Source organism: Cucurbita pepo, chromosome 6 (genome assembly GCF_057944985.1).
Source record: "Cucurbita pepo subsp. pepo isolate OVF chromosome 6, ASM5794498v1, whole genome shotgun sequence".
In the NCBI taxonomy this organism is placed as follows: Eukaryota; Viridiplantae; Streptophyta; class Magnoliopsida; order Cucurbitales; family Cucurbitaceae; genus Cucurbita; species Cucurbita pepo.
Window position 1 is genome coordinate 4,296,318 of NC_141803.1, and position 12,182 is coordinate 4,308,499.

General features: G+C 35.3%; 1 protein-coding gene across 6 annotated transcripts; it reads left to right on the forward strand.

Annotated features, from left to right (window-relative positions):
* The first annotated feature begins 3,470 nt into the window (after nt 1-3,470).
* Nucleotides 3,471-12,182, forward strand: LOC111796607 (putative hexosyltransferase MUCI70). 6 transcript variants are annotated; one of them, XM_087124777.1, is made up of 10 exons: nt 3,471-3,665; nt 3,766-3,875; nt 3,953-4,558; nt 5,061-5,342; nt 5,452-5,665; nt 5,828-6,236; nt 8,679-8,782; nt 11,095-11,282; nt 11,386-11,585; nt 11,755-12,182. In XM_087124777.1, exons 3-10 carry the CDS (start codon nt 4,300-4,302, stop codon nt 11,989-11,991), a joined length of 1,893 nt encoding a protein of 630 aa, XP_086980903.1. In that variant the 5' UTR covers nt 3,471-3,665; nt 3,766-3,875; nt 3,953-4,299; the 3' UTR covers nt 11,992-12,182. The 6 variants fall into 6 exon arrangements, with proteins under 6 accessions (XP_086980903.1, XP_086980905.1, XP_086980902.1 ...); XM_087124779.1 differs by having other exon boundaries at nt 3,813-4,558; nt 5,828-5,937; nt 6,037-6,236; XM_087124776.1 differs by having other exon boundaries at nt 3,813-3,875.

Sequence of the window (12,182 nt, forward strand, 5' to 3'; positions counted from 1 at the left end):
ACACCTTCGAGATTCACAGGATCTCCACAATTGTATGATATTGTCTATTTTGAGTATTAGCTCACTCTCATGGCTTTGTTTTGCCCTTGTAGTCACTTTTGACTATTCGAGGCTCACGGGATCTCCACAATGGTATGATGTTGTTCGTTTTGAGCATTAACTCGCTCTCGTGACTTTGCTTTGGCCTTTTAGTCACTTTTGACTACACCTTTGAAGCTCACAGGATCTCTACAATTGTATGATATTGTCTATTTTGAACATAAACTTGTTCTCGTGGCTTTGCTTTGGCTTTTAGTCACTTTTGACTATTCGAGGCTCACAGGATCTCCACAATGGTACGATATTATCCATTTTGAGCATTAGCTTGCTCTTGTAGCTTTGCTTTAGCCTTTTAATCACTTTCCACTATTTGAGGTTCATAATATCTCCACAATGGTAGATATTGTTTATTTTGAGCATAAGCTTGCTCTCGTAACTTTGCTTTGAGCTTTTAGTCACTCTTGACTACACCTTCGAGGCTCACAGGATCTCCACAATGGTATGATATTGTCCACTTTGAACATAAGCTCTCGTGACTTTGTTTTGTGCTTCCCTAAAAGACCTTGTACCAATTGAGATATATTCTTCGTACCAATGAGCTTCCCCATAATTTTTTTTTTATTATTTGTAATATTGACAAATATATATATATATATATAAATTATTTTATCCATTAAAATTAATTTTATTTTTATTTTTAGATAAATGTGAAACGGTGTGATGGAGACAAATGTTTTCTTTTATGATTTATTTTTATTTTTTTTCATAGTATACAATTTATTAAAAATGTTTGTTCTAATGACTTGAAATTAAATATTAGTTAAAAATAAATTAATTGCGTAACAATGTTGGATGTTTAATATAAAATATAGTTAAAAAAATGGCCTCAACTTTCCTCGAAACCAGGAAGTTCCATTACCATGGTTTTAAAGTAATGGCTTCTCAATCGCTTCTCATGATCTTGGGCCTTGGACATGTGGGCTTAGTAATAATTCTCCTTCAATTCAAGGCCTTAAAAGCCCATCCCGTATAGATGTCCATTTTACTTGTGGGATCACCTCGAACGGAAAGGAGATTCCTCGTTTAATCGGAGAATGGGGGAGAAAGTGAAGAATATTTTTTCCTTGTAAGATAGATGAGGTCGGGAATGAGATTATATTCTCTGCTCCTATCCCCGTCCCTATACGATTTCTCGCCCTGCTCTCGCTTAATATAAATATATTTTCAACATATATATATATATACACGGAAAACTATGTTGTGTATTATTTTTAATGGTTAAATAGCTATATTGTAATATTTAAATTTGAATTTTTTAAAGAAATATATCGATTTATTATGTTTATATATATAGTTTTTAAATAAATGTTACATAAAAAAAATGAAAAGATTATTTAAAAATAATAATAAACAGAGAAAAAATTACATGTGGGAAACTCGATCCTTACAAATTTTCTATGGAGAATTTTCGTCTCGGTCCCCACAACAATAAATGGGAAATTTTGTGAGGATGGGGAAATGAAATAGGTGGCAGGAATGGGGATAGGGACAAGGAACGATTCTCCGTTTCCACCCCGCCCCCGTGGACATCTCTATGCACAGGTATGCACCTTTACTCTAGTCCAACTCGACATTTCTTCAGGCTAACCATTGACTTAGCTCGATCCTTATGATTAATTATTTTAACATGTTGTTGCTCGTGGTAGAATATATTCTCGAAGTAAATGAAATCCCAAGTTTGTGGCATTATTCATGTTCCCCAATTGATTAAAGAGAGTTGTGAATGTTGAATAATTAAAAAATGAAAGCCAGCTTAATTAATTAATTATTTTTCATATAATAAAACTTTAATTTAAGAAATATTGAAAAATAAAAAATAAAAAATAAAAAAATCCAATCATTGAAGCACATCATTCTAGTACTCTAATTATATGAAATATATATTTGTCCATTAAATTCAAAAGGTCAACTATACAATATTATAATAATAATAATAATAATAATAATAATAAAACATACATGGATTTGATTGGTTTGACATCAATAATGTTTCGAAAATAACTAACCAAAGTTTACCGCTAGCAAATAAAATATGTATACTAATGAGAGGTTTCTGTGGTTTTTGTTAGACGAACATTACTCTCCACAATAGTGTGATATTGTCCATTTTAAGCATAAGCTCTCGTGGCTTTGCTTTGGGCTTCTCCGATCATTCCTTAAATTAGCCCATGTGGGACTTTCATGGGTTTCCCCGATCATTTCCTAAATTATGGGTTTCCCCGGCTGATGTGGGACTTTCATGGGCTTCCCCGATCATTCCCTAAATTAGCTTATGTGGGACTTTGTCCACTTTGAGCATAAGCTCTCATGGCTTTGCTTTGAGCTTCCCATGGGTTTCCCCGATCATTCCCTAAATTAGCTGATGTGTGGGTTTCCCCGATCATTCCCTAAATTATGGGTTTCCCTGGCTGATGTGGGACTTTCATGGGCTTCCCCCGATCATTCCCTAAATTAGCCAATGTGGGACTTTCACGGGCTTCCCCGATCATTCCTTAAATTAGCTGATGTGGGACTTTCGTCATCCACCCCTCGAACAAAGTACCCCTCCCCGATATTGTCTACTTTGAGTATAAGCTCTCATGGCTTTGCTTTAGACTTCCCCAAAAGGCCTCGTACCAATGGAGAGAGTATTATTGATTATAAACTCACGATCATTCCTTAAATTAGCGTGTGTACTTTCATCATTCAACAGTTTTCACACCCTTGTAAGGCATGTTTCACTCCCCTTCTCAACCGATGTAAGATCTCACACATTATATATTCTTAGAGACCAGCTTAACAAATCTGTGTACTAACACGGATAGAAAAAATTATAACAAATAATTTACATTATGGTCACGAGTCAACTTATATCTCTAAAAATTAAGATGTCGATTATGTTTTTAGAATCAGCACTGTTTTAAAAACATAGCTCAACTGGTTAAGACACATAAAACGTTCGTTCAAGAGATCAGATGTATGAATCATCTACTGTTGAATTGAAAAACACGATAGCCACACGTGCAATTAAATAGTATTGATTTTTTAATACCAAATGTGATAATGTAAAGTAATTATTTATAAAATGTAATTAATATTTAATTATTAGGCGATTATGTTCAATTAGTCAATATATTTAATAAATTGTTGAAATTATTTAATAATTTATGGTGTTAAATTCATTAAGGAAAAAAATAAAATTACCATATAATAAACGAAATTATTTATGAGAGTTGACGTTTAATTAAAAATGAAAAATTATTATTTACGTAATTTTAAATGGAAGGAATTAAAAATTTAAATATCAGAAATTATTAGGTAACGCTAGAAATTTTATTAATTACAAAGAAAAAATAAATATGTAAATATTAAAATATAAGTAAGAAATTATTAAAGAGAAGCAATTTGCTCGACATAAATTTCATTATTCTACTCTCTGGTTGGGTACGTAAAACCATGGAATTTTGTGGCCGGAATACCCGTTTTGGGAATCTCCGTCGTTGTTCATAGCCTCCGGTGAACAAACCACAATCGTCAGCCGGTGGAGTTTTTGATTGGATTGGCTTCGGAATCCACTTCTATTCGAGGTAAGTCCGATTGGTTTTGTATTGGAGTATGCACTGATCTGTTACGGGTGTAAAGTTCTGCGACTGTTTTTTGTGGATTTGAATTTTGATTTGGATTTAGGGATGGGATGGAGTTTGTTTATCCGCCTTGGTTTCTTGGATATGTAGGCTTCAACGAGTTACCACTGCAATTGAACACTGGGTTTAAGAGTTGAGTTCTTTGTGTGGAAGGTGGTTTTGTGATGAGTTCGATGTTATGACGAGACTGGTTAGCAGATCCAATGTTTGATTGTTATTCGTGATTGTAGGTTTAATTTTTGGCTTTATGGCGATGGTTTCCTCGCTTATTGCATTGTATTTGACCTGAAGTTTTCCATTGCGGAATGGAATTCAGCATTGAAGAGGAATTGTAGTTTTGGTGGATTTGAATTTGGGCTCTTTTTTTTCTTTTCCTGAACCGATACAGGGTTTGTAATTATTCTATTATAGAACTTGATTAATTTTTACGATTGGTCGTGGTTGGTGATGGTAACAGCCAGAGTTGGTGCATCACTTCAGACTTCTGTGTTGGGATGTAATTCAGATTTTGGAGGATTGATTTTTTTCCTGGGTAGTTACGGGAGATGAAAGTCGAATTTGTGGGGTTGGAGGTATAATGACTGGAGGGTCATTGGGTCTTCGTACGGGAAGCTATGCATCACTGCAGCAACAGCTACAAAATGGTGCTTTACAAAATCCAGCAATTTCACCGTTCGCCCACAAGCCTTGGAAACCAAATCTTTCAAGTTCAAGAGAGAGGGAGAGAGTTCTTCCCTTGGTTTGTCGATACTTTGGTCGGAGAAGGGTTGCGATGCTCCTCTTGTTCGTCCTTGCTCTTTTGGTTTTTGTATTTGGATCCTTTGCTGTCAGTAGAGGTTTGTTCTTTTTCTATCTCATTACTGATTTGTGGTGGTATTGCTCAATTATTGGTGGACATTGTTCTGAACGTATTGGCTAATGACTGCAGTGTAGGACTTACTCTGAATAGATGAATCCAATCACTTAACGGTTAGGCATTCATTTTAGTAATTTGTTGTAAATAAATCTCTGCCTCTACTTCAAGTGAGGTTCTTTGTGATACGAATATGAGGCTAAGACATCTCTCTGAATTTATACATTGCATACATGGAGCCTTGCTCATTTGTGGAAGCACAGTGGTTAATATGATTATTATTTACTTTCTCCTGGAATTTTGACCCACGTGTTTGTCATTTGTTTTTTTTTTTTTTTTTTTTTTTTTTGTCTTCTGCCAATGATTGCTTGCAACAAAACATCATGTGTTTAGTTTTTTCATCTGCTGTATCCTTCTGCTTTTGGTTTCTTTGCAGCAATAAGATCTGCTGTTTTATGGTTTCCTTTCTTGTGATGATTGACCAGATAACAGTGATTTAAAGACACCTTATGAAGAAACTACACTAAAATATATGATAAATCCTGCTGTTCCAAGAACAAAAGACTTCAAGGATAATATAACTTCTACACCTGGGAATTTGAATGGAAGTACTGAAAGTTCATCTCTGCTCCCTCCTTCCCCACATTCAAATCGTTCTTTAATCTCTGATGTTTTTCCTCGACATTCCATTCCATCACCACATCCATGCAGAAACTTTGCGCTTCCTCCGCCAGCTCCAACTAATGGAAAGCGGACTGGAGCACGTCGTAAGTTTTAGTTATTTTATGATTTCTTTTCATGTCTACCATGACCTACGCAACTTATTCACCCTCTTGGTAGAATTCTGATTCATATTCTCATCCCTTATTTTTCCAGCTTGTTCAGTATGTTATATCCCTGTGGAGCAGGCTATTGCTAGTATGCCAATTGCACCATCAATATCACCCATACTACGCAATTTAACATATATTCATGAGGGAAATCCAAAAAAAACAGAACCACATGGGGGGTCTGATTTTGGTGGATATCCTTCTTTATCACAGCGAAATGATTCTTTTAATATAAAAGAGTCGATGACAGTTCACTGTGGGTATGTTTCACTTTCTTACCAATTTAATAAGTAATGCTGATTACTTTTCCAAAGATTTAAAATTTGATGTTCATCATGCATGTATTCTTAGTTCCTAAAAATTTAAATTTGTATGTTTTTGTAAATGCATACACTCGTGTTCTGCTCTCCTTTTCTTATTAGATTTGTTAAAGGAAGTAAACCTGGATATCAGAGTGGTTTCGATATTGATGAAGCCGACCTTTTGGAGTTGGAGGAGTTTCATGAGGTCATTGTTGCATCGGCCATATTTGGTACGGTGGTGATTTGTAATAAGTTTTTCTCTCACTTTCTTTCTATGGACGTGTTTCTTTCTGCGACTACTATTTACATTTTCTTCTTCCCTTTTGAAGGAAACTATGATATATTACAGCAGCCTATTAATATTAGTGAAGAATCAAAAAGATTTGTTCCATTCTGCATGTTCATTGATGAAGAGACAGAAGCATTTCTGAAGAATTCTAGACTCTTAGATAGCAGAAAGAGGATTGGCTTGTGGAGAATCATTGTAGTTCGTAATATTCCGTATGCTGATTCAAGACGTAATGGCAAGGTCAGTTAAATTCTTTCCCTCTCCCCAATTGGTTCCTTTCCACACCTGTGCCAAAAATTTGAGTCTTTTGACGGTATATTGGTTTCAAGCATTCTTCAGGCTTTTTTAACGAGTGAGAAATTTGTTCCTCGTATTGAATCTCTTTTTTCTATTAGCTTGAATAAAAGAAATGTTCCATGAAGTTATTTGATTGGCGAATATGAGACTTAAACACAGCAAAGAGTATGCTTTAGATTACTTATATCCAGGCAGGCACCATTTATTTATTATTTATTTCGGCCCCAAGAAAAAAAAAACTGTTTTGATTAAGAAGAATAGAAGTAAAACTGGAACGAAGGATAGGAGGTCATACCAAAGCAAAAGGCTGAACATAAAGCATTGAATTCACCAAAAAAAAAAAAAAAGAGCTCCAAGAAGTAGCAATCAAATTCAGAAACAAAGGTAATAGCGAAAAGGCTTGACCATGTGGACCAAAGAGAATCACTAAAATGATTTAGAATCTAAATACTCGAAATCCTCCTATTCGTCTCTAACTTGATATTCAAATAGCCAAAAAAATGTAGCCTGCCATAGAAGACGATTTGTATTGTGAAAGAGAGGATGTAAAATTGCATACTCCATCATACCATGGCAACTCTGAGAAGGAGCCAGCATCCATTCCAAAAAGGTCAATGAACCTAATCAAATCTGAAAAGAGTGCACATCTCCAAAACATTGCCTTTACTAGCTTGCTTGTGTGTATTGTCTTCATTGCCATAATTTATCATATCTGCCAAAAACAACTCTGATAAAATGCATGCCATTTTTTAGCTTAAAGCTCTTTGGATGCTTGGATCTTTGTCATTTTGTGGATTTTTGGGTGGAGAGGGTTGTTAAATTATTAACAAGTTACACGAATGCTGATGATAATTGAAACTCAGTTCACTTCCTAGCCCTGTGTAGAAACCTACTACTTTCCCTTTTTCTAATGATAACACTCTGGGTGTGCAGATGTGACGGAGTGGCATCCTCATTGGCCACGATCTTTTTTGTTCAAAACTTTTTGAAGCTATATTCTTCTTTGTTTCTTCTGTCTGCAACAGGAATTCCTTTATGCCCTTTACCGTTGATTAGATGCTTAGGTGACAATTTTGTTTCTATGCATGACTTAGAAGTGAAAGGAGCATAAATCATCGTCGGCCTATTTTTCTCTATTAATTTCTGTCTTCTTTTCCCACGGTGCACTGATAATCAAATTTTAAAGCTAGCGTTCTGTTGTTATTAATATTGGGATTAAATCCTGTTTCAGTCATTGAACTTTCAAGCTTATTTCATTTTTTCTTTATACTTTCAAACATCTTAATTTGGTTTCAACACTTTTCAAATATTCTATTCTTTTCCTCTTAAAACCTTTTTCAAAGTCCATTTCACTTGTCTTTGTTAAATTTATGTGTTGATCTAACAAAAAATTTATGCTACCCATTTCTAAACTCATTGCCAAACTCTACACGTAGTTTTAAAGTGTATATAATGCCACTTAAGGATTTAGTTCTGAACTTTCATGTCTGTGTGTATTTGGTCTCTGAATTTTAAAAAGTGTTCGACAAGTTCTTAAACTTTCAATTTTGTGTCTAAAGGTACTTTAACTTTAAAAATATCTAATAGGTCAATGACTTATTCCAAAAAATTTAAAAATCAATTGATCTAATAGATGTAAAATTGAATTTTATGTCTAATGGGTCCCTAATCTTTCAATTTTGTTTTTAGCAAGTGTGTAAAATTTTGAAAAATGTTAAATAGATCGAAGACATATTAGACACAAAATTGAAAATTGAAAATTTAAGGCCTATTGGACATTTTTTAAAGTTCAGGGACCAAATAGTTATAAAGCAGAAAGTCAAGAGACTAAACATTGAGGTTGTGATGATCCAGAGTCAAATTAATTGGCATATTTAGTTATTCTGTTTTGGGACATTGAAACGTGTCCTCTAAACACCCAAGATATTCACAAACCCCAGCTAGAAAACACATAACATTATTGTAGGTAGGACGAGAACCTTTGTGACTTCTACATATTTAGATGTTGGCTGGGAACGAGAAAACCAACAAGAGAACACCCGTCAGATAACATGATACAACTGAGAGAACCCAATTGATAAAATTATAAATCCCTGTTTATTTTTTTAGAATAGTTAATAGGACTGAACTTAGCGCCAAAGTGAGCATCATTACTGGAGTCCTGTGAACATTTACTCTTTAGATATAATCTTACCCTGACGGTTTCTGCATTGAAGTTTTGAACTGCTAAAATATTAATCAATGGATGTTTGTGCCCCTTTTAATCGTAGTCAATATATTAATAGATTATACAGATTTTCTTTTTCTTTTTCTTTGTTGTATTTGATTGGAACTGTTATGGAATATGGTGGGTTCTTTGGGTTTTACTTGATCTAATTGTGGCAGATTCCCAAGCTTCTTCTGCATAGGCTTTTCCCTAACATTCAATACTCAATATGGATAGATGGAAAACTTCAGCTTGCTGTAGATCCATTTCAAATTCTTGAGAGGTACGTCCAATGTTTTATTTTCCGGGGGCCTTGAGATTTCTAAAGCATGAAATTAAAAGTTGCTGATTTTTAAGCTTCCCACTTGCTTACTATAATAATTTTTGTCCCTCATGTCCGGTAGTTATTTGGTTTAATTTTTCCATAGCATGGCCGTTCTTCTGTTAACGATTTTTCTTCTTGCAAAACATCTTTATCCATCCATATTTATTGCGGATCCTGGTCACATGAGGTGTAGTTTCAAAGCTCATGGAGATAGGAAGGGTAGGTGTTGGCAGCCTAAGAATACATAACGAGACACTGTTAGCAAAATGGTCGTGACACTTCTTCATGGAATCACCGTCAGCTACGTCAGTATAGGCCGCTAGGGGTTCGAATTTGCCAACAGTTCATTTAACCAGTGTTCTGTTTGCACACTTTGCAATTGAATGCATATCAGCTGTGATTGAATTAGTTAGCGCATCAATATCCCTGATTCTTGAAATAAGCATTGCTCTAGAACTTTTCCTAAATAGAAATTGTGAATAGGAGAAGAAAACGTTTATCCTATCGGTATTATCTTTCCATCACCAGTTACAGTTTTTTTCTTAACTACTCCGTATCCACACTTCTTTTGAGTGGGTTTCAGGTGGTGAGTTTAAGGGTTGAAGCAAAAACCTTTAGACTGATAATGTTTTGGGTTTTCCTTTATTCTATAAGTGCGTTGAAGTCTTGGTAATTGGTTCAAATATTTACTCTTTGGGAGGATTCTTGGGTGAGAGATAAGCCCCTTTGTGCGTTGTTTCCACAATTTTATCATTTGTTAGTTAAGAGGCGCACTCGGTGGCCTCTGTATTGTCTTCCTCTTATACTTCCTCACTTTCTCTGGGTTTTCCTCGCCTCCTCACTGACCAAGAGACTTTGGAGGTGGCTTCCCTTCTTTCTTCCTTCCAAATTAGTTGACCAATTCAAGGGGAAGGGATTTATGGCTTTTGGAGCTTAACATGTTGGATGGTTTCTCTTGTCGATCGTTTTTCTATATCCTCTGCTCCTCTTCTCCCTCCCAGGGTGCCTTATCTTTCTCCTCTCTCTATAAGGTCAAATTTTTTGAGAAAGTTAAATTCCTTGCTTTGCAACTTTTGTACGAGAGGGTGAACATCCAAGACTGTATTCATTCTGAGGCATTCTTCTTTTTGTGTTGTAGAATGATGTGTTCTTTTCTAGCGGAAGGAGGAGGATATTGACCATTTATTGTGAGAGTTCTAGCTTTCTTACTCACTTTGGACTATGCGCTCTAGTTCGTTTGGGATTGCTTTGGATCGTAATAGAGATTGTCTTTATTTGTTTGAGAAGGTGCTCTTGAACTATCCCTTTCGGGATAAGGGAATACTGTTGTAGCATTTTTTTTTTCCCTCCCCTATTTTTTGAGTTGTTAGATTAACATGGTAGGAGTACCAAGGGGCTGAGAGTTCTTCGCAAGAAGTTTAGGAGATTGTGGGGTTTAATGCCTCTTTACGGCCATTTGTTAATTGAACGTTTTGGAATTGTCAACTTGGTCTTATTATTTTTTATTGGAATCCGTTCATGGGTAGTTTGCAGATCGTGGGTTTGTTTTTTGTATGTCCTTATACGTTCTTTTATTTTTCCGTGAAAGCTCAGTTTCTTATAAAGAAAAACATTTAGTGCTCTATTTGTGTAGAAGTAATGACTGCAATGCCTGGAAGGTAAGAGTACAAAATAGGTTGGCGATTCGCCAATGGTCTTCTTGATTCAACTGATTTAACAAGATAAATAAATGAGATTATGAGCTTTGTTTCGTTACAGTTCAATATTACTTACGCGGGAATTTTGCATTTTTTCAGATATTTGACTGTCCAATATTTTTTGAACTGTTTGACGCACTTTGTTTTATGAATCCAATTCGCACTCGAGATTGTTCAGTTCCATTAGAAAACTATTTGTGTGGAAGTAATGACTGGATCTTATTTATTTTTATGTTTAGTGAGTGACCACTAAATTTGAACAATTAAGAGCCATTGTAACAACTAGTCCAGTGCTCTTTAGTTAAAACCTTTGAAATGCCTGGATGGATCTATAGGGCTCATCGTTTTACAGAAGAATACTTTTTATGTCCTTACATCATATCTTAATCGACATAATAATGGGTTTGTTCGCTTCTTATACACGATGTTTACCCGTGGATCATTTCAGAATATTTTCTGGCTTGATTCTCGTTTGTAGGTTCTATGCTGATGTATGTTTGGGTGCTTGTTTAAGCTTAATCGCCATAAAGTATTTTTAACTGTGGTGCATTTTTATGTAAACTGTCATGGTAGGTTCCTGTGGCGTCAAAATGCAACTTTTGCTATTTCAAGACACTATAAACGATTTGACGTCTTTGAAGAGGCTGTGGCTAATAAAGCTGCTGGAAAATATGACAATTCCTCCATTGATGAGCAGATTGATTTTTATGTTAGCGAGGGTTTAACCCCATATTCTTTGGCTAAGCTTCCTATAACTAGTGGTATGAGCATCAGTTCTGTTTTTCCACGCCTTCTTTTTATGTATGCAAAACCTATCTCTGTATGTTTCACCATCTTTTTGGCGCTGCATTGGACTTCTTGCAGATGTTCCTGAAGGATGTGTTATAATTCGAGAACATATTCCTATAACAAATTTATTCACGTGCCTTTGGTTCAATGAAGTCGATCGTTTTACTTCAAGAGATCAGTTAAGCTTCTCAATGGTGAGAGATAAGATAATGTCTAAAGTCAATTGGAGCGTTAACATGTTCTTGGACTGTGAGAGGCGCAACTTTGTAATACAGGTCTTGAACTCTTTTTGTAATACATGTTCTTGGACTGTAAATATCCTAATCATAATTAACAATGCATAGTTTAATTCAGTTTGCTAGAACATATAATTCTATGAACATGCCTTTCTATTTGAGAAAAATGATTCTTGACATTCTGCTCTTTCCCCTTTCTCATCTACAGACATATCATAGAGAAATACTGGAACACATGCCACCGCCTCCTGTCAAACCAGTTATCCGCCGTCCTCCGCCGGTGTCCATTGGCCGTCCTCCGCCGCCTGTTTCTAAGCCTCATATTGTTCTAAAGTCTCCGCCAGTAAAGAGAAATCCTTCCAAGCGGGGAAGAAGTGATAAGAGGTCCAGTTCCAAGCGGCATCGTAAAGTTATTGCTGCACATAGAGAGGAGAATTTGTTCTAATTCGATTCACATAAAGAAGAAAATGTTCTTTTTTCCTTTTCCCTTTGACATTTTTAGTTTCATTCTCATTCTAATTCCCTCAAATTTTACCTCTCAATACAGGGAGATCTGTTTTAGATTCAGAGCATTGTCTGATGCCATTTTGTCCTGGAAATTGTTGATATATATATATATATATATATGTATTGATT

Coding starts and splice junctions, on each gene's coding strand:
- LOC111796607 (XM_087124775.1), top strand. CDS start 4,300: ATGACTGGAGGGTCATTGGGTCTTCGTACGGGAAGCTATGCATCACTG. Junction 4,559..5,060: donor ATCCTTTGCTGTCAGTAGAG/GTTTGTTCTTTT, acceptor ATGATTGACCAG/ATAACAGTGATTTAAAGACA. Junction 6,237..8,678: donor ATTCAAGACGTAATGGCAAG/GTCAGTTAAATT, acceptor TAATTGTGGCAG/ATTCCCAAGCTTCTTCTGCA.